Consider the following 22,198-nt stretch of genomic DNA (forward strand, 5'->3'; position numbering starts at 1 on the left):
CTCAAAATCAAATTGGGTTACAAGAGATAGCATCACCCGTATAGTCTTATACTTGACCACAGGTGAGAATATCTCGTTGTAATCAATCCCTTCCTTCTGTGTGTACCCTTTTGCCACTAAGCGAGCCTTGTACCTTACTGGTTCACCATCCACAGCCCCTTCTTTCACTTTGAAGATCCACTTGCAGTCAACTGTAGACTTGTCTTTAGGTCTCTTTACCACTTCCCAAGTCTGATTCTTGTGAAGAGATTCAATTTCTTCATTCATAGCAAGTCTCCACTGCTTGGACTCCTTGCACTTCATGGCTTGTGTGAAGGTTTCTGGTTCAGTCTTATTAATCTCTACTGCTGCCATGAAAGCATAGGCTAGCAGTTTTGTGTAAGCTGAAAACCCATATCTTTCAACAGGTTTGTGTTCTCTTCTCTCTCTATCTCTGACTAGCTGATAACTTGATGGAGTACTGAGACCACTATCTTCTCCTGGATCTTCACTCTTGCTTGGAGTCTGATAGGCATTGCAGGTTTCTTCAACATCATCTCCATGGCTTGGTTGAGGAGTCTGTCTAGGCTCCACCGGATGAGCCACCTCATACCTTTGAAGACTTGTAACTTCACTTGTTACAGTACCTGAAGGGTTAGTGGAACTAGACACAGAACTAGATACCATATTAGAATTATTAAGGCATGGAAAATCATTCTCATTAAAAATTACATCCCTGCTATTAATGACCTTAAAACCTCTATCACCCTTAACCCACAGCCTATAGCCTTTAGTACCATCAGGATAGCCCAAGAAAACACACTTCACAGCCCTATGATCAAGCTTACTTTCTTTTTGATGTGCATAAGCAGAACAACCAAATATTCTTAAGTGTGAGATATTAGGAATTTTACCAAACCACACCTCTTCAGGTGTTTTGAACTCAAGTGCACTTGATGGGCTCCTATTGATGAGGTAAGCAGCTGTTACCACAGCTTCACCCCAAAAATTCTTAGGCAGTCCTGAGCCGAATAACATGCATCTTGACTTGTCTAGTAGAGTCCTGTTCATTCTCTCGGCCACTCCATTCTGCTGTGGAGTGAGTCTCACTGTGTGGTGCCTTTGAATACCTGCTTCCTTGCAATAAGAGTCAAAAACCTCATTGCAAAACTCTAAACCATTGTCAGTCCTTAAGATCTTTATGCTTTTATCAGACAGATTTTCAACCAGAGTTTTCCAATTCTTGAATTTTTCAAAAACATCACTTTTATTTTTCAGCAAGAAAACCCATACTTTCCTTGAATAATCATCAATTAGGGAAAGAAAGTACATGTTACCACCATGAGTAGGATTCCTTTCAGGACCCCACAAGTCCGAGTGAATGTACTCAAGTACACGTGTAGATGTGTGTCTTCCAGCCTTGAACTTCAGTCGGTGGTGTTTTCCCAGAACACAATGTTCACAGAAGCCAACACTGGAGATTTTATCCTTACCAAAGTATTGATTTTCTTTCAGAACTTGAAGACTTTTGTCACTAATGTGGCCTAGTCTTCTGTGCCATAAAATGGCCTTGAGTTCTTCTGGTGTGTTGGTCACTGTTGCTGCTGAGCCTGAGATGGTTTCTCCAACAAGATAGTAGAGACCATCAATCTTGATTCCCTTAATGGCTGTCATGGAACCCTTTGAGATTCTCATGACCCCTTTTTCAGTCTTGTTGCTATAGCCTGAGTCATCAAGAACTCCCAGAGACACTAGATTTCTTGTGAGACTAGGCACATATCTCACATCCTTGAGAGCTCTGTAGCAGCCATCAAACATCTTGAATTTTACAGTGCCCATTACCTCCACCAGACACGTGTCACTGTTTCCCAGCACCACCTTGCCTCCTTGAAGGCTCCTGAAATCTGAGAGATAATCTTTATTGTAAGTCATATGATAAGTACAGCCAGAATCTAAAATCCAGTCACTTTTCTCCTTATCATCTGAGATGACCAGGACTTCTCCACTGTCATATCCATCCCCAAAGTTTGCTGAGTCAGGTTGACTTGTGGTAGTGTTGGTCTTGTCCTTCTCCTTCTTGAGCCATTTGTAGCAGTCTTTCTTTAGGTGTCCTGGTTTCTTGCAATAGAAGCAAGTTCTTGTCTCTTTGCCATCAGTACTAGATGACGCCTGAGTACTCTTGCTTCCAGCCTTTCCTTTATTACTCTTGTTAGACTTCTTGTTCTGACCCTTGTCCTGTCCATAATGTGCCTCTGCTCCAGATGATAGTGCCTTCTCTGATTTTATCTCAAATTCCTTGGATCTCAGAGCAGACACTACCTTATCTAGGGTAATCTGAGTTCGACCATACTTAATAGCAGATTTCACTTCCTTATAGGTGTCAATCAAAGAATTAAGAATAATAATAGCCTGATTTTCATCACTCATGGATTCTTTTTCGCCAGAGTTAGCGAGTTCAATAGTGAGTTTTCGAAATTCATCAAGATTTTCATCTAAAGATTTGGAAGAGTTCATTTTGTAACCAAACAGCCTTTCTTTCAGAAAAATTTTGTTTGTTAAAGATTTTACTTGAAAAAGATCATCAAGTCTCTTCCAGATTTTAGCCGGTGTATCATCACTATCTATCTGGCGAATTATTGAATCTGAGAGATGGAATATCAGGGTACCTGTTGCTGTTTCAAGGATCTCGTTCTTCTGATCCTCTGTCGTCCCTTCTGGCCAGATTATCGGATCTTCGATCGCTTTGAGAATACGTTGTTGTGCGAGAAGAGCTTTGATTTTCCTTCGCCATATTCGATAGTCTCCAGAACCATCAAATTTGTCGATGTCGATTCTCATGTTGTTCGTCGGAATTGAATTCGCGAACAACTGGATTTCACCTCGGCTTCGACTCTGAATCGCTCCTGTATCTTCACCTTCCAAAGATTCTTGATCCAAGGTTTCTTTCTTGATCTGATCCGATGTTGATTTTGGGTCCGCCAGCTTGAGAGGACTTGTTTCACGAGGTGTGACTTGTAAGAAAACACCGACGAGGCTCTGATACCACTGTTATGTTATGCTACGATTCACACCACGAACACACCCACAAGAACACAGCAGATTGTTTACGAGGTTCGGTCAACGCGACCTACTCCCCGGAATTCCCCTCTCGGAATTCGATGCACTATGATAAAACCCGTTACACACTCTCCCTGGTGATCTCACACTCCGAGACCTCCCACCCTAAGAACAGAGATGGAGAAGACGATGAACTACCCAAGAATTGTTTACCTAACTCTCTCGCTCAATCTCTCAAACAGTTTCTCTCTCTCTCTTTTCTTTTTCCTGTGTGTCGATAGAGCCGTTAGCACAGTACTTATATCCACTCAGCTAACTAACTTTAGCCTAATACTAACCCAAGCCATTTATAAATCATGGTCATGTTAGAGTACATATAATAAAAAAAATTGTATTTGACCACATAAATTTCACGTACTTATTTTTTAATAAAAGAAATAAAATAAAATGGACAAGTAGCCCAATACCTCAACTTTTTTTAAAAAAATAGTTTAAGTTTCATTTTATAAAAAAATAGCATATCAGGCTGAAATTAATTAAATTAAAGGGCATTGTAGCGAAATAGCCAAAATGAAACTATGAAATTTGTTTCTAGCCTATGTTTCACAACTTTTAGGGAAATAGCCAACAGACTTATGTGGCAATAATTAAGGTCTGATTTACCCTTATTTATTAACAAATTCGTCACTTTCTCTCTCTTACTTTTTCCTACACTTTTTTTTACATAAAAACTTCAAAAAACCATATCTATCTCATATGAACTCGAAATTGAGTGATTCCAAATCCTACGGATTCGTGACGCCGAGATCTTCAAAAATAGATCCATTGTGTTTGATGAAAAATCATGTTTAATACCATAGATGTAGAAAAATCAAGTTACTACCTTAAATATGGAAATAACTGGAAATTTTTGAAATTATCAAAAAAATAAATGGAAACGTAACTATGATGCATTAAACATAATTTTTCATCAAACACAATGGGTCTATTTTTGAAGATCTCGACGCCACGAATTTGTAGGATCTGAAATCACTCAATTTCGAGTTCGTATGAGAAAGATACAAATTTTTGAAGTTTTGATGCAAAAAAAATTATTTGAAAAAAAATAGGAGAGATAAAGTGACGAATTTGTTAATAAATAAGGGCAAATCAGACTTTAATTATTGCCACATAAGCCATTTGACTATATCCCTAAAAATTGTCAAACATAGGCTAGATCCAAAATCACATGTTTAAAGTGGCCTAGTTACTTACAAATCTCTAAATTAAATGTTTAATTAATCGAACATTAATTAAATTAATTTCGACATGTTGAGCTATTTTTCTAATAAGATAAAATTTAGATTAAATCGTTAAAAATAATTAAATAATTGACTAGTTGCAACAAATACTTAAAAAAAAGACAAAAAATTGAATTAAAAATGATCAAAAGTTTGGTAATTGATTTGATAATTCTCTTTTCATTTCAATTCTGGTTACTATTATATTTGAAAACAGAACCTATCCAACATAAAAAAGAAACAAAAAGACTTCAAAATATGGTCAAATATATCTACCAAAAAAAAAAAAGGAAAAAGAGAACAATGGACAGAAGATAGATTCATTTAAGAGAACAATGGTCAACCATGCACTTCAATTTTCAAGTAAAATAGTTTTCAACACGGCCTTGCCAAAAGAAAATTAAGTTAAAAAAAATACCCAACAGTAAATGAAAAAAAAAATGAAATGAATAAAATATATTAGAAAAGCACAATAAAAGACAGATTCATTTCCATAATTTTTACAACTTCTCTACTTAAAATAATTCTTGCTTGCCTAAAAATTAGAAACACACAAATAAAGTCAGATTTATTTCCAACTATCAACTTCTTAAAATAAGAGCCTAGCATCAAATTCACAGAGAATAAAACAAAAAATGAGATTCACGTATATTCAAATTCATTTATTCCTTAAAAATATTTATACAAAAAAATTACATTTTTATTTCACATTCCTTTTTTTTTACATATGATGGCATAAGATATCATTAACCACTGAATGTGATCAATCACAAGAAATGAGATATTAATCGCATAATCAATATCTTTACATCTATATATATATATATTATAATAGTAGTCTGTATAGTATTTAATATATATATGTCCAGAGATTAGCTGAATGAAGCGAGATAACCAGAAGTCAAACCCAAATAAACGACGACCCGGCGCCGGAATCTTGTTCGGCGAGTGTGTACACGTGTCGCACATCCGACGACCAAGTCACTCGGATAAACCCGGCTTGGCATTAACAAAAAGAAAAAAAAACACGAAAAGGAAAAAAAGCAGTTTATTTGATTAAATAATTAAATTGTCAACCGAAGAAAGCGAAGTAGAAAGGAAATGAAAAAGAAAAGAGGGAGAGAGAAAAAGGGAAGTGCGTTTTACAGATTTGTTTTTTTTTTGGCGCAAACTGTTAGAAGTTAGAAGAACGAAACAAGCACTTCAAAAATAATAAAAAACTAAAATCAAGGTGTTATTTCCTTTTCTCTCCATCTTTCTTATTCCCTTTTCAAAATATTTAAATGAGGAAAAAAAAAAACTTTCCAAGTGCAACGAGTATTATTATTACATCTAATATTTTTTTTTGTTTTTTAATAATATTATAGGCATTAAGACATTGTTGTAGCTTCAAAGAGCTTCTTCGTAACATGGACATCAATTTCAAGAGAAACAGCAACAGCGATATATTCGGAACAGTGTTGAGAGAGGGAATGGGGTTCGTTTCAGTGTTCGGATCTGTATAGGAAGCTATGGTGGATCCGCGTCTCGCCGGATCAAAACCTCTCTCCTCTTCCTTCTTCTTCTTCTTCTCCGTCGTCGTCTTCGTTCTGTCGTCTCAGTTCGCGCCCACATTTCAGCAGGGAAACTCCACGACGGCGCTGAGCTCGGAGCTCGATCTCTCGGCTCTGTACAAGCTCAGATCGTCGCTCGGAATCCGGTCCCGGGACTGGCCGAGGAAAGCCGACCCGTGCCGGAACTGGACCGGGATTCTCTGCGACGATGGCCGGGTCGTCGGAGTTGACGTGTCCGGGTTTCGGAGAACCAGGCTCGGAAGTCAAAACCCTAGGTTTGAAGTCAGCGCACTGGTGAATTTGACTCGCCTGAGGTCCTTCAACGCCTCGAGCTTCACTCTCGCGGGGACGATTCCGGACTGGTTCGGTCGGAGGCTGGTTTCGCTCCAGTTGATCGATCTTAGTTCTTGCTCTATCTCCGGCTCGATTCCGTTTTCCCTCGGAGGTTTGACCAATTTGACTGGTTTGCACTTGTCTAGGAATAATCTCACTGGCTCGATTCCGTCAAGCCTCGGAAATCTGTCCTCTCTCTCGATTCTCGATCTCTCCTACAATTCGCTCACCGGATCTATTCCTTCCAGTTTCTCCAACCTCGCGAGTCTCGAAACTCTCAATTTATCGTCGAATTTGTTGCTCGGTTCGATTCCCCAGGAGATCGGAGCGCTTTCGAGACTCCGAACGTTGAATCTCTCCGGCAACAGCTTGAGCTCCGGGGTGCCGTCTCGTCTCGGCAACCTCGCCGGACTGGTCGACCTCGATCTCGGCGACAATTCGCTTTCCGGCTCGCTGCCGCCGGAGCTTAGAGGGTTGAGAAGCTTGAAAAGATTGTTCCTTGGAGACAATCGGCTCCAGAACTCTCTCCCTGATAACTTGTTCAGTCCCCAGAGCCAGTTGGAGGTAATAGTACTCAAACACAACCGCTTCGCCGGAGATTTTCCCGGCCAAATTTGGACTCTCCCGACTCTTCGCTTCGTCGACCTCTCCGGTAACAACTTCACCGGCCAGTTACCGAACTCAACCTCAACCTCCAACGCGACGCTCAACATTTCGGGTAATTCCTTCTACGGAACCTTATCTCCATCTCTCCTCAGGTTCAACTCCATCGATATATCGAAGAACTACTTCCAAGGCAGCGTTCAGGACCTTTTACCCGGGAACGCGATCCTCGTCGGAAATTGCCTCCGTGACTTGAGAAACCAGAGGAGCCAATCCGATTGCCAGTCTTTCTACGCCGAGAAAGGCCTCACCTTCGACAACTTCGGGCTCCCAAGCCCAGCCCAGCCTCGCAAGAAGAGCCACCAGAAAAGAACCATCATCCTCGCCGCGGTCCTCGGAGGAGTCGGTCTGATTCTCCTCTCGGCGCTGCTCGTGGCTCTGGTTCTTTTTCTTCTCCGCCGCAAGAGAAGCAACGGAAACCACCGCGGAGTCGAGCCGGCCCCGCCAACAGCTAGCCCGCCGGCCAGGGGCGTTTCGGTAAAAAGCTACTCGAGCGTCGGAGACGCCTTCACGCACGCCCAGCTTCTCCAAGCCACGGCCGACTTCGGAGACTCGAATCTCGTGAAGAACGGCCACTCGGGAGATCTCTACCGAGGCGTCCTCGAAAACGGCGTCCCTGTGATCGTCAAGAGGATCGATCTCCGCTCGGTCAAGAAGGAGACTCACGCGGTGGAGCTCGACTTCTTCGCGAAGGTGTCTCACCCGAGGTTCGTCCCGTTTTTGGGACACTGCTTGGAAGACGAGAACGACAAGTACTTGGTGTATAAGTATTTGCCGAACGGGGATTTGTCGAGCTCGCTGTACAGGAAAAGCAAGGCGGAGGAGAAGGAGGAGGAGGGTTTACAGTCGTTGGATTGGATCACGAGATTGAAGATCGCGTTGGGAGCGGCCGAGGGGCTATCTTATCTTCATCACGAGTGCAATCCTCCGCTCGTTCATAGGTACTTTACTTTCAAAAATCGCCATTTATTTCTCTAGAAACTGATTGTGAGATTCTTATTGACACTTTTTTTTTCCTTCTCGTCGCGTTTGTGTGTGAATGAAGAGACGTGCAAGCGAGCAGTATACTCTTAGACGATAAATTCGAAGTTCGGTTAGGGAGCTTGAGTGAGGTCTGCGCTCAAGAAAGCGATACTCACCAGAGCAAGATCACTAGGCTGTTGCGTTTGCCACAGTGAGTTTCGATTCCTCATCCTGTACCAATGAGAAATCTTTTTCATACATTGCCATCCAAGATAGATGTATCAGACATGACATGTTTGCCAGCCAAGATAGATATATCTGGGTGATTGAAAGTTTTAAAGTTATCAGTATCCTCTGGAAAACAGCATTGAATTATGTTACAATATATGGTGTTTTTTGTGGTGATGATTGAGTTCAAAACTAAACCTTTCACAATCTCACGCCTTGACATTTCTTAGAGCTATTAATGCTTGTTATTTGATTATATAGGTGAGTATTTTATTAATTTATATGATGTTACCTTACTTGATTTCTCTTTATGATGCAGATCGTCCGAGCAAGGTGCTTCTGGTACGTATATAAACTCTTAAATGTTTAGACACCAACGTTTAAGTTCCTTCTTTCATGAATTCAATAGCCAAACTTGAATATCTTCTTTCGTTAGTTCAGTAAGTTTTCTACCACACTTTTATATACTAGGATCCAAAGAGAAGTAGATTCCCGATTCATGCAAAAGTTGTATTTTTTTTTCGAACTTCCGGGGTTGCATAAAGTATAAATCCTTCTCACCCAGCGTGTTCCTTTTCATCAACCTACCTCAGAAGTAAATACTATCCCAAAAGCATATAACCCAAAAACATGCATTTAGACTAGTATGACAGTACATCTTCCTATCTTGGTAGTGATCACTAAACATGAAGACAAAGTTTGCTAACAATACCGAAATTCCAGGTTCACAAACGGCGGTCTGTGCGTACGACGTTTATTGCTTCGGGAAAGTCTTGCTCGAGCTCGTGACGGGAAAGCTCGGAATCAGCGGCTCGAGCGACGCCCAGACAAAGGAATGGATGGACCAAACGCTCCCGTACATCAGCATCTACGAGAAGGATCTCGTGACCAAGATCTTGGACCCGTCGCTGATCGTGGATGAGGGACTTCTCGAGGAGGTTTGGGCTATGGCTGTGGTGGCCCGATCGTGCCTCAACCCGAAGCCCAATAGACGCCCACCGATGCGGTACATCCTCAAGGCCCTCGAGAATCCCCTCAAGGTGGTCCGCGAGGAGAACTCGGGGTCCGCTAGGCTGAGGACGACCTCGTCTAGGGGCTCGTGGAACGCCGCGCTCTTCGGGAGCTGGCGGAGCTCGTCGGACATCACGGTGGTCCCGGCGGCGGGTCCCGCGGTCGCGGGCCCGTCTCGGCTCGAGAAGAACTCGACGGGCTCGCAAGGGAGCGCCGGAGGGGGACCGAACGGCGGAGACCATTCGTCTTCGCGCAGGAGGAATTCACGGGAGATATTTCCCGAGCCGTCTGGCGAACAAGATATAGAGAGACTCGAACAGGCCTAGGGGGAGAGACTCGGACCGGGATTGGTTGTTCTTGATTCTTTTTTGTCAATAATACAGCGGGCTTTTTCCGATTTTCGGTAGAGTGCCTGTTTTTTTTTTTTTTTTTTTTTTGGGTGTGAAACCTCCGGGCTAGCTTAGCTCTTCTTTAGGATGTCGAAGATCGAGCGGTGTGCGTTGATCGAGAGAAACACGAGCTTCGCTTCGATCGGACAGCTGTTGTTTGTGAATCAATTCACTGTGACAGTCGGGAATTATTATTGCGAGGGAATTCAGGCGGGAAAAAAAAAATAGAAGACGGTGAAGCCAAGGGGTGTCACAGGCGATTATATGGGTTATTATGATTTGTTCCACAGCTTGTTTATGGCATTAAACGAGCTTGTCAATTTTTATGCAATTGATTTTTTTTATAATACTTTTCTTTTGGGTTTCTTGTTTAGTTTTTTTGATCCTCGTGTTTGAGTGTATATTGTAATTGTTGAAAGATCTCTTACTTAAATCAGGGTTGACATTTTTGTTCAAGTGTAAAGTTCAGGGGAAAAAAAGAAAGAAAAAAAAAAGAACCGGGTTTTCCAATTTCTTCAGTTTAGTCGGACAAAAAATAAGTCCATTAACAAGCGGGAAAATGGTATGCTAAAAAAAATTAAAATCTCTTTCACAAATATATTATTATTCCCTTGTTATTATCGATGCTTTTGTTTCTCCAATGGAAAAAAGAAACAAGAACTGGGTGCGTTGTTTATCAACTCAAAAACTGTTTTTGAGTTTTCAAGAAGTGAAAATAGGAAACAAAATTGGAAAATGTGTTTGGTAAGGTGTTTTCGGAAAAAAATTTCAAATTTTTTTTAAGTTGTTTTGGAAAAAAGTAAAGAAAACTAAAAACAAATAAAAAGTGTTTTTGAAAAAAAATTTCTTCTCAACTCTCCTCTTTCTCCTCATCTTCTATTTTCATTCTTTCAAAAACAAAAATGAAAACTATACCAAACACTTTTTCAGTTTTTTCACTTTCTCAAAAACAAAAATGAAAACTGTACCAAACAGTTTTTTGAAAACAACTGCAAAATAATTTTTCAGTACAACTACAAAAATTAGAAAATAGAAAACAAAAACTTTTTGAGTTAACTACCAAACACAACCGTCTTTTTATGAACATATAGTAGCTCTTATTTATTTGCCAGTTGCTTCAGTAAACCGGGAATTGGAAAGCCTGGTACATTTCCCGGCCATCGGACTGAAATAGTCTATAAAAAAAAAACGGAAAAATGCTACATAGAAAAATAAACAAAAATTCTCTTTCTCTTCTTCTTACTCTCCACTGAAAAACCAAGAAAAAAAAATACCAAAAAGTTAAGGTCCCACCGAGACTTGAACTCGGGTTACTAGATTCAGAGTCTAATGTCCTAACCGCTAGACCATGGGACCTTTTTGTTTGAGATTCGTCTAATTTAATTATATGAATATGTGTGACACTTAACTAATAAAAGCTCTATTTCTTATCTTCGCGCCATAACTACCCTATCTTAATCCAAACCGAGAACCCACCCAGTCTCGAAATGCTGACGTGTCCTCCCCCGTCGCGTCACTTCTTCCTATCCCCACGCGCCGCCGCACCGTCAGCTCAACCTCCTCCGCCGTCGCCGGAGCTCAATCCCCGTAACCACAACTCAAAATCCTCCGACCTACTCCTCCGCCACCTCTCCTCCCAATCCTCCGATCACCCCCGCCGCCACGTATCCTCATCCCCATCCTCCGCCGCCGCCGGAGTCGGCGCCGACGATCGGTCCAGACTCCTCGAGCTCTCGCTGATACGCCGGAGAACTCCGCAGTTCCCTGGCTCCATCTACGCGCAGTCTCCCTCCGACGCCGACGTGGCGGCTTCGCTGCCGGCGCTCCGGAGCCTCGTAGCTTCAGAAGCCGATGAGGATGAGATGATACTGAGGGCCGTGGAGATTCGGCGGAGAGTTACGGCGGATATTCTGAAGCAGGCGATGATGAGGAAGGGAAAATTCGGGATCACGTATAGTCAGAACATGGTGGAGATTCTTGGCGATTTCGTCGATTACGTCATGGTAGAAACGGCGTCGCTGAAACGCTTGCCTCAGTACTCTGATTCGACCTTCAATCTCCGAGCCATGACCGTCATTGAAGACTCCAAGGTCGTCCCTTTGATTCGGTAATGAAAACCTAATAATTTTGCCCCCATTCAATTTCTCGTTATTAAAAAAAAAATGTTTGTTGAGTCTTTTTTGCTGGGCTTGAATAGAGTGTTGTAAGCAAGTTTGAGAGATCACATTTGATACTAAAACTGGAATTTTTTTCGTTTCGCTTCTTAATAGCTTGAAGACTGATTTCGAATTATTCAATGCGGTAACGAAAATCTAGGTATTAAACATGTTTGTTGAACTTTGTTGATCGGCCTTGAATAGAGAAACACTGATTTGGGTGCTACAAGCAAGTTTGAGAGATATAATTTGATTTAGACTGGATTTTATTTTCTGCTTAATTGCTAGAACACCGATTAAGAATGTTCAGACTTGATTGGTGTATCAGTATTGTGATTTTTCAGGTGGTTGAAGCATAATTCACTGTCGTACCCGCAAATCGGGAAGCTAATCTGCAGAACAAAGGGGAATCTCGAGCTGATTCCGCGTTTGGCTGCGTGGCTGAAATCGGTGCACGTGAAAGGCGAGTTCATAGGGTCAGTGATGTTGAAATCGGGAGAGAAGGTACTGTGGCGGCCGAGAGAAGAGCTCGAAGAGATGGTCAGGTATTTGGAGGGAAACGGAGTGAGGAGAGAGTGGATGGGTTACGTCCTGAGTCGGTGCCCTCAAATCTTGTCGATGGACATGGAAGAACTGAAATCCCGAGTCGCGTTCTTCGTCGATATGGGCATGAACCAGAAGGATTTCGGGACGATGGTCTTTGATTATCCCAGAGTTCTCGGGTTCTATTCCCTGGCAGAGATGAGTGAGAAGGTATATATAAAACGGTTGTTTTTTTGCTTTCGTCTTTTATATGCATATTTTGAATCAATTTTTTTTTATTGTTTATTTTTAATACAGGTTAACTATTTGAAGGAGTTTGGGATCAGCAACGAGGAAGTCAGGAAATTGCTTGCGTTTAAGCCACAGTTGATGGCCTGTGGCATCGAGGAGCGATGGAAGCCTCTCGTCAAGTACTTTTACTACTTTGGAATCACACGCGACGGTTTGAAGAGAGTTCTTCTTATAAAGCCAATGGTTTTCTGCGTCGATATCGAGATTACCATCGTTCCAAAGGTATGTAAACGCATTGCCCGGTACCTTGTAACTATTGAACCATTATCAGATTCGTAAGTTATGATAAAAGCTTATAGGGGTTTTACTACTTGTGATAGTTACAAGTAGCGAATAGAAGTTAGAAATAATAATGGTTCAAAATCGGTGCACTAGCGGTATAATTTTTTGTTCTGGCCGGTCGGGACTTTGTTATTTATAATAATATAATGTTTCTTGAGAAAAAAAAAGAAGTAAAAGTTAGAAATAACCATTTAGGGAGAACAAACAAATTTGGTGCCGTAAAGGTCTCGCAGGTCCTTTACGATGCTCTTTGGTTAGAGTGACAAACATAATCTGCTATTTGTGTAGGTGAAGTTTTTTCAGGACATTGGTATTCGAGACGAAGCTATTGGTAACATGCTTGCAAAGTTTCCTTCATTGCTGACTTACAGCCTCTACAAGAAAATCCGACCAGTGGTTGGTCTTTTTCTCGTCCTAGTTCCTTTTACAATTCGTGTGGATCAACTGGGCAAACAAAACAATTTGGTTGAGAAGTATATTGAAAACCAAATGTATGTGATAGGTGATATTCTTGATCACGAGAGCCGGGGTCACAGAGAGGAATATCGGGAAAGTCATAGCTGCGGCGCCGGAGCTGTTGGGATGCAGTATCGCCCGTAAGCTCGATGTGAACGTGAAGTATTTTCTTTCGCTCGGAATTCGCGTTCGACAGTTGGGCGATATGATCGCCGATTTCCCGATGCTTCTGCGCTACAATGTCGAACTCCATCGTCCCAAGTATCGGTACCTAAGGAGGACCATGGTTCGCAGTCTCAAAGATCTCATCGAGTTTCCGAGGTGAAAATCATTGCATAGCTGTAATCCGGTACTTCGGGCAAATCTCGATAAATTGTTATTTCAGCTTTACCTATTGTTTTTGCTTATATTCTTATTTCTCGAATATCTTTTTTGAGCTTTTATATCGCCAAAGAACTTATATTTCCATATCCGAGGATACATGTCACGATCTTTACTGGTTTTTGGGTATTCATAACTTCTGTTCCTATTTTGTAGGTTTTTGAGCTACTCACTGGAAGACCGAATAATTCCGAGGCACGAGGTTTTGGTCGAGAATAGGATCAATATGAAACTACGCAATATGTTAGCTTGTACAGACGAAGAGTTTAAAAAGAAAGTCGAAGCAATAAAGGAACGGCGCCAAATATTTGAATCTAGCGCAGCAAATAGTAGTGTACTCCAAAATCCAGAGGAGATCGATAACGACGATTCTGTAGAGAACGAGACGCTAATTGATGGCTCTGAAACACAGACAGAATCGTGATTCTGAAATGAAAAAATTATCGAAAGTGCCCTTGGATCTGACGCCTCGCTTGTTGATGGAAACGATACACTTATTAATCTCCGGTACCATTATTACACTTCAGAAAACTGTGTTTTACTTGACAAGAGAATATATCGACTAACCAACGATTGTATAATATCATTTGGCAGGAAGTAGAGACCTGAAAATGGTATGAAAAAGGTGCCAATAGAAGATAAAGGTCAGTTTAAACAGCGGAGTGAGTGAAGTTTGAATATAGGGTGAACCTTGCTGAGTTAGGGATCCAATTTGTAAGTTTGTGCGAACTATATGGATTCAGAAATCTGGTGGCATAGTTGGAAAATGTAACAATGCACAAGAATTGTTTGAAGTCCCAAAGCCTTCGTAAACGCAGTTCATCTTCCTCATGTCATGTTGAAAACCTGAAGTCAATAAAAATGGGAAACAACCCGGCTCGAGCTTGACAGATTCGACTAACTTCTTGCTCATAAGATTACAACCTGTCAATCAACCGAGAGAGTTATTTTGTTCAGTAATGAGCTATGAGTATCGACAACTCAACATAAAAAAAAAAAAAACAAGAAAAACCGCAATCATGCTCAAGAATAGTAATCTGTTTTACTTCTACCTTAAATGGAGAAAAGAGCGAGCACCACTGGCTGACTTGCGTTTCTCGAACTATTTAACATTTTGTAATTTTTTAGCTCAAAGTGTTGAGCTTCGAAGCCAAAGCGGTTGTGTAGACCGGGTGAAGAACATGAACTTCCATTCCAAGGCTCAGCGCGGATCCAACCGGGTTTGGTCTACTTGTTTTCCTTTATCTTAATGTGTTCCTTCTTTTAGAGCATAATGGCGTGGCCTTTTCCGATTTGGGCAGTATTTCCGGGGTGAAACCGGGGTGAAATCACGTACCTCTTCGCCAATAAATGGTGTTTCCTGGTATCACCTAAAAACAAAATAATCATGACAGATTTCAGTTAATGCTTGGAACCTAGAAAATGCAATTGAGAAAAAAAAATATAACCTGCAATTTGATCGTAATAAAAGTATTTTTCTCCTTTATTTTGTTCTTTGATATTCATTGATTTAATTGCAATATGTTTATTATATACGAATAAATGTAATCAATGATGTGGGCACTGCCACTTGTCCATCAATGACAGATTATTGTTTGCTTGAACATCTATTATCTTGTGTAGGCAATGTAGTGAGCAGGCATTCATTTATCTGTCAATTTTTTTTAAAATTATTATTATCTATATTTCACTTTTCTTTTTTCTTTTTCACACATAATCAATTTTTTTTTAAAATAAGTTAGCAAGAGTTACTTCAAGTAAACCCGAGCTTGTAGAGCAAAACAAACTACTTTCGTTCATTCCAAAAGAATCAGTCCTGTTTTCAGGGAAACCGTTGTGTTAACCATTGATTTTTCAACAGATGTACGACGGATTCAAAATTCCTCGCTGCGGCGGAAAGGGTTTTTTTTTTTTTTTTTTTTTTTTGGCGACTTGTACAACGGTTTGTAAGCAATGTCAAACCTTCCCATTTTTACCTTAGACGATGGTATTTTTTCCATCCTCGGCCAGAGTAGTTTACATTTCTGCCTGTAAACATTTTTAACTGATGTCCATGTAGATATCAAAACTATGCAGTGTTGTGATGAAAGAAATACTCTTAATAACAAGGCATAATTTTAAGAACAGATCACAAACTCAGTAGTAGTAACCCCAAGTAATTTGTGTGAGGTGACATCTACTAAAGAGCCATAAGCGTCCAATGTAATTTGATGATATAAAACGCGTAATGTAAAATTGAGTTTATTTAAAGAAGGAAAAAAAAAAACAATAGCGCAAAAATGTAAGTGAACATAATAATAAGAAAATAGCAGATCTTATTAAGATAACTAGTTGAATATACGCGTTTGCGCGCGTTGGAAAGAGAGAGAAGGCAAAAGAGAGAGAAAATGAGAGAGAGAGAAAATGGAGTGAGAAAGAGAGTGGAAAGAGCGTGGAGAGAGAGAGAGAGAGAGAAAAAAAAGGAATGAAAAAAAAAAAAACTAAAAACTGCCACGTGTCACCGCCTGATGAAGTCACGTTGCGAACTCTGAATGAAAGTGAGAACAAAAGTTCTCTTTAATGTGAGCATCCATAAAATTTACCAACTATAATATTATCTTAAGATATATTATTTCTTTTTTATTTATTGTATATCTACTTTATATTATTTTGTTATAAAATATTGGTGAGCATTGATGTCATATATGAGCACTATTGCCATAATAATTATGGCATTTTAGGTTGTTCATAATGCAATCGTAACTTGAGTTGCTTTCTACCTAAGTTTAATTTAAGCACGGGCAACCCCATTAGAGTTGCTCTAATAGTCTTTTAAATACTGTTGACGTTAATTAATTGTTGATGGTATATTATGTACAAAAAGATAAATAAATAATATTATGACAAACAAATAAAGTTTGCAACAATTAAATTTTGACGCATATGGCTGTTGGTATTCACCGGCTCATGGTAATGATAATGTGAAGAGTTTTATTAAGTACTTAAATTGTCATGTGTCTATCACACAAGCTGCCAAGTGTCGCAAAATGAGGAGGAGAGCTAATAATCTTTGCTATTTATTATCTATGTTATAGATAAAAAAAAATAGAGTTTGTGATACAAAAGCCGACGGTTGGGCGGGCTTACAAGTTACAAAGACATAAATATATATGTTGTACCCTAACCAATAACAATAGAAACAAATATACCCTCACTCTCATTATCCTTGACACACTAAAACACAACTCTATAACAAAATACATAAAAAGGCTACGCTATGCTACCATACCATAATAGATAAATAGATAGATTCCGTGTTATTTATTATTGGTATGTGATGATAATGGATGAGATTGGTAGAGCAATGACGACGTCGTTTGGGGCCGTACATAAATCTTGTATCTTTGCACACATTGGGGGTAGCAACATATGTTGCAAGTTTTGCCTAGTTGGTGACTTCAGCCATAAACCTCGACGCACTTGGAATCCTTAAACCAACCTGTGCAATATAGTCCTTCACAGCGGAGTGAACTCAAAGCCGCCATAGCCACCGAAGATTTCGCGCCCACAGCTCGCCGCTGCTGAATAAACCACTATTATTGCCACTATCACCACCACCATCATCTTCATCGTCATTTTTCTTTCTTTCCTTTGTTTTTTTTTTTTTTTTTTTTGTTTTTGTTTACTATTGTGTTGTTTGTTTCTTGTTTTCGTTATGTACTCTAAACTCAATCTATATATAGGAAACTAAACGCACCATTAATTTTTTTTATTATTATTACAAATCACAATAATATATCAAAGGCAGCTAGCTTCTAGGCCCTTGTTATAAATTGTTGAGAGGCTCCACTAAGGAGGACTTTCCATTGGGGTTTTGACAGCAATAATATCATCTTGTTGTCACTTACCATATTTAGCTCAAAACCAATATTTTGACACATATGTTACTTTGACTAGGAAAGAGAAATAAAAATTTCCTCAATTACCCTAAGCAGCCAAAAATATTTTTAATAACCCATACACTCATATTTGACTGCTCTTCTTCTCTCTCTCATCTTCACTCTCTTTCATTCGTTCTTGTTCTCTCTCTCTCATCTTCACTCTCTCTTTTCTGAAAAAAAAACCCCTCAGATCTTCATTTCCCTCCAAGCATCTCTCTCATTCACGCTCACTCTTCAATCGCTCACCCTCTTCAGCGTGGGTCCAAGTCTTCTCCGGTCACCGTCGTCAGATCTGGGTCGAGTGTCTTCTCCGGTGACCGTCAAATCTTGGCGTCAAATCTGGGTAAGTAGCTTGTTCTTCTAACAACTAAGAGCTATTTTAGTGATTTCGTTCAGTTTGAACGTGTTCCAAAGCTTTTTTGAGTTTTTACTTCGCCAAAAATGGTGTTTGGAATTTCAGTGTTGAAATTTTCCAGGTGTCACGAACTGGATTCACTTCGTGACACTAGTGTCACGAACTGGATTCACTTCGTTACACTAGTGTCACGAACTGGATTCACTTCGTTACACTAGTGACATTAACGCTTAAAAACGAAACTAAGTGATAATGAGCTAATTGTATGGCTTTGTTCCGAGTCAATTCATATTAGTTTGGTTCACATTCTCTGTCTATTGAGTTTGATTTCAAATTCAATATTGAGTAACAAATCTAAGGAGAAGAAATGAACTACTGGAGAACTTGATGAATGCAATGCACATAATGCAATTATTTTTCAGAATGAGAAGATATAGGAGATTCGGGTTCAATTGGAATCTTTTGATCTTGGTCAGGAATGGCTGCTGAAGAGCATGATATTTATAATGGGAATGACTGTGCGATGCTACAGTGGATTTATAAATATTGGTAATTGGAATGTATAGTGTGTATGGTGGGTTTGAGTGTGCTTAATGAAAAAGAGACTAGTATTGCTTAAGTCAAAAATACAAAAGAGATGGTTCTATTTTGCTGACTACATATCATGGTAAACCCAAGCTACAATTCCTTTTGATCGATCAATTGATGTATTATTAATCGCCGCATTTGTTGATTGAACGATTTAAGTTTTTAGTATCACCACTCTGTGTTTTGTGTTGAAAACTACGTTCTTACAGAATTAGCATGGGTTTTGATGTTTTGTATTCTGAATAAGATGCAACTTTTGCATTAATGAGATTATTAATTGCAGGTAATGCTTTGCTAATGTTGGGGAAAGTACAATTTGAACTTCAGGAACTTGTGGATAGCTATGTGAGTGCTTGTAACAGTGCTGTTACTTGTATATGATTCTTAATATTTTAGAAGTTTATTAAATCCCCTCTCCACCATTTGTTTAGTATTTGTTTCGACTTGTCCCGGTGTTGACTGATTATTTTTCTGCTTCAGCGTGCTCATATATTTGTGACAGTTATGAGTTATATTTCATATTAGTGCTTGCTCATTTTTTTTTCTTTCTTTTTTTCCCCTTACATTGTCATGTCAATGCATTGGATATGTTTCTTTCTACAAATATCTTCGTGTTAACCTTGAAAAGTTGTCCTGCTATTTGGTATCTGCGAAGACATGTAAAACAAGCAGATAAAGTTTGTTCAAGGATGTGTTTTGTTTCTTTATCCAACCAGGCTGATTTGTTTTAGGACGAAAATAAGAAGGACGAGGCCGACAAGAAAAAAAAAAGATGACGACGACAAGAAAAAGGACGAGGCCGACAAGAAAAATAAGCAGGACAAGGACGACAAGAAGAAGCAGGACGATGACACCAAGAAGAGCAAGAAACCGGACGACAAGTTCGTGACAGTAGTGTCACGAAGTGAATCCAGTTCGTGACACTAGTGTCACGAAGTGAATCCATTCACGTAGTGTCACGAACACTACTACAAATACTACATTTTAAGACGTTGAAAACGTGACTTAAAAAACATATAAAGTCGTACCAGAAAACGACCTCTATGTGAGTGACTTAAAAAGTCCATATCTTTTAAGACGTTTAAAAAACGTCTCCAAAATATATATGTAAAATGACTTCATATATCTAAAAAACGACTTAAAAAACAGTTCCACGTAGGCAAAAAGATGCTTATGTGGACACATATATGAAGACGTTTTAAAAATGTCTCGGATCTTCAAGAAAAAAACAACTTCAAATAATAAAAAAAATGACTTAAAAACTGGTCCACATAAGCAAGAAGTGATGACATGGAACTGTCAAAGAAGACGTTTCTTCGTTTCTTACATGGATCTTTTTAAATACACATCTTTATGATTTTAAAACTATTGTTGACGTGGAATATTTTTGTTTTCAATTGATATGTTCTTTAGCAATGGCTGAGATATTGCAATGCTTGTTGGTAAATGTGTTGTACATCAGCCAAGTAACAGAATGTATATTTTGTAGCAATGGTAACCACATACATGTCATTCCAGCAATACATACGCACCAAAGTACTTAAAATTCATAACATGAGGCCAAATATAAGCATCACATACATCTTGAATCTGACACTTCCATTGTCATCTCCAATCTATGCGCGCACTTGGTAGCTTGTACAACTTTTCAACCATCTTATATTCTGCACCATTCCAAAAATACATCGTCATTTATAACTTCTACTTTTATATAACAATTTCCATTGGAAATAATTTGAAGAATTAATTTATTAAATTATTAGCTTCTTGTTTGTATCAAAGTTGAGCTACTTGTGGTCAAAGGAGAACTAATGTTTGGCTATGCAAAATAAAACCAATGAACACCAAGATTCGGTGGAAAAGGCTTCACAAACTCAAACACAAACAACAAGAGGAAAGTACCAAAAAATAAAAATCACCTCCAAATAGACTATGGATGGACAACAGGATGGTTCTAACATCATAGGCAAAACAGAGAAATGTTAATCAATAGATCTTATCAACAACACGAATAATTATACAATACTAAACCATTCTTCCAAACAAAAGAAAATGTTACTCAGTTCGGAGCCAAAAAAAACATAAGAATAACAAACTCTAGCATATTCAAATGTCAATAATATAGTAAGGAAGGAAAATTTTATAAGAGGGTAGACATCATGTGCGATAGCATTAAAGAATTAATGAATGGTTTGTTTGGAGGACCGGTATTTAATAGGGTCGGCCTCCGGTCAGAACTACCATTATAGAGGACTACGGAAAAAAGCTCTCATAGTCTTCATGAATACTTTCATTGATTTCATGCTAAGTTTCATATCGGCTCTTTTCAAATGCATTTGAATCGATGAGTGGAATCCTCTAACTATTGCCAGAGAGCCTTTCAGTGAAGTCGAAAGAGATATAAACCAAACCTGCATATAAAGAAAAGGATGGAGGTCGAAGTTGATGGGGAAACCAGAGTCTGATACCAATGCAGATGTCGGAAGTTGGAAGGCCTGCTGAGAAGCACGAACAAGAAATATAGAATATTAATATAGAAATATGTTGTCTTCTGAGGTGGCTACCTTTGGAGAGAAAGATAGAGAGCCTTCTGTTCCTTGAAACTCCATCTCTCTTTATCTTTTTTTTTAATAAAAAAACAAACACCTGCTTCCCATTATTGATTTTGTGAATTCCCACCCATCTGGAATACAACCATGTGCAATATCATATTCTTAGAAAGACAAACAAACAATCTTGCAAACCAAATATAGGGGTGTAAATCATACCACTAAGGCTCTGAATTCTGATTGCAGTTTGTTCATAATACAATAGAAAAAACAATCACCTCCAAGAAAACCACCTAAAAAAGGTCAGCTAAAGAGAGAATATAATTCTACAATACTCGTCTTCCTAATTGATTCACTCAAGACTTCATTTCAACAAACATGTTGCAGACAAGAATGTGCACAAATCACACGAAATTAAATTAAAATTAAACACACATAAGAAGGGGAGAAAAACTATTAGAGAATAGTTTAAGTGTCAACAACCTTGGGCGAAGAAATGGGTTCGATCGGGGCAACGTTGGATTCCACTGGAGTGGTCAGGGTGGTGTTGCGAAGGAGCGGCATCAAAACTTCAAAAAAAAAAATCTAGGTTAACATTAGCAAACTAGGAGAGAAAATATTAAAAAAAAAAATCAATTAATCCTGGTCTCGGAGGATCAGTGCGGTCGTTGCGCGAAGCAACGGCTGTCGTGGGCAAAAGAGCGGTGGCCATAGGCGGAGAAGCGGTTGTGCCTTAGAGGACCATGGTGTCGCAACAAAGATTGCAGAGACCGAGTGCATAGAGAGAGAGACAGAGAGGCCTAGACCCTCGTTTCCTCTTGGCCGTCCAAATACACATAATCGAGTGAAAATAATTAAATAAAAAAAATGAAATTAGAGATGAAGGGGGAGAGTTTCAAAACCCTAGCGTCTGTAGTTCAAGTCTAAAGCGGTTTATCATACAAATAGAAAAAGATGAAATAAAGATTAAGAGAGAAAAATGAGAATTTGGAATAAAAAAAAATTTAAAAAAAGAATCAGTTACCAAAGGAGAAGATGGAACGATATAGATTGAAAGAAAACAGAGAAAAAGAACTGGAGAACCGCTATGCGGTTTGGAGAGGTGAAACTTGAAACACAGTTATTAATTTATTTATTTTTATTGTTTTTACTAAATGTTTTGAAGTCGTTCTTAAAAATAGACTTTGAATACAATTAAGCATGTATTTTGCGTACGTGGAA

At 39.2% G+C, this 22,198-nt stretch overlaps 2 protein-coding genes and 1 non-coding gene across 3 annotated transcripts; 2 read left to right on the forward strand and 1 right to left on the reverse strand.

The window, feature by feature from the left end:
• The first annotated feature begins 5,409 nt into the window (after window positions 1-5,409).
• On the forward strand, window positions 5,410-9,803 carry LOC149387544 (putative LRR receptor-like serine/threonine-protein kinase At2g16250). The gene is made up of 5 exons (XM_089623459.1): window positions 5,410-5,547; window positions 5,684-7,806; window positions 7,911-8,039; window positions 8,376-8,398; window positions 8,780-9,803. The coding sequence occupies exons 2-5, from the start codon at window positions 5,828-5,830 to the stop codon at window positions 9,391-9,393; spliced, it is 2,745 nt and encodes a 914-aa protein (XP_089479585.1). The 5' UTR covers window positions 5,410-5,547; window positions 5,684-5,827; the 3' UTR covers window positions 9,394-9,803.
• Window positions 9,804-10,633: 830 nt separating this feature from the next.
• Window positions 10,634-14,393, forward strand: EMB2219 (Mitochondrial transcription termination factor family protein). The gene is made up of 7 exons (XM_089624602.1): window positions 10,634-11,563; window positions 11,957-12,365; window positions 12,453-12,668; window positions 13,017-13,124; window positions 13,231-13,505; window positions 13,722-14,072; window positions 14,160-14,393. The coding sequence occupies exons 1-6, from the start codon at window positions 10,944-10,946 to the stop codon at window positions 13,987-13,989; spliced, it is 1,896 nt and encodes a 631-aa protein (XP_089480728.1). The 5' UTR covers window positions 10,634-10,943; the 3' UTR covers window positions 13,990-14,072; window positions 14,160-14,393.
• Window positions 10,741-10,812, reverse strand: TRNAQ-CUG (transfer RNA glutamine (anticodon CUG)). The gene has a single exon. It is a non-coding gene; the product is annotated as a tRNA-Gln (tRNA).
• Window positions 14,394-22,198: the final 7,805 nt, after the last annotated feature.

Source organism: Urtica dioica, chromosome 8 (genome assembly GCF_054948205.1).
Source record: "Urtica dioica subsp. dioica isolate 48M chromosome 8, U.dioica_male_clone48M_v1_H2, whole genome shotgun sequence".
In the NCBI taxonomy this organism is placed as follows: Eukaryota; Viridiplantae; Streptophyta; class Magnoliopsida; order Rosales; family Urticaceae; genus Urtica; species Urtica dioica.

What these genes read in the sequence shown, in the direction of transcription:
- EMB2219 (XM_089624602.1), top strand. Translation starts at nt 10,944, where the DNA reads ATGCTGACGTGTCCTCCCCCGTCGCGTCACTTCTTCCTATCCCCACGC. An exon ending in TGGCAGAGATGAGTGAGAAG is followed by an intron (nt 12,366 to 12,452) that starts GTATATATAAAA and finishes TTTTTAATACAG; the next exon opens with GTTAACTATTTGAAGGAGTT. An exon ending in AGATTACCATCGTTCCAAAG is followed by an intron (nt 12,669 to 13,016) that starts GTATGTAAACGC and finishes CTATTTGTGTAG; the next exon opens with GTGAAGTTTTTTCAGGACAT.
- LOC149387544 (XM_089623459.1), top strand. Translation starts at nt 5,828, where the DNA reads ATGGTGGATCCGCGTCTCGCCGGATCAAAACCTCTCTCCTCTTCCTTC. An exon ending in AGGCTGTTGCGTTTGCCACA is followed by an intron (nt 8,040 to 8,375) that starts GTGAGTTTCGAT and finishes TTTATGATGCAG; the next exon opens with ATCGTCCGAGCAAGGTGCTT. An exon ending in GTCCGAGCAAGGTGCTTCTG is followed by an intron (nt 8,399 to 8,779) that starts GTACGTATATAA and finishes CCGAAATTCCAG; the next exon opens with GTTCACAAACGGCGGTCTGT.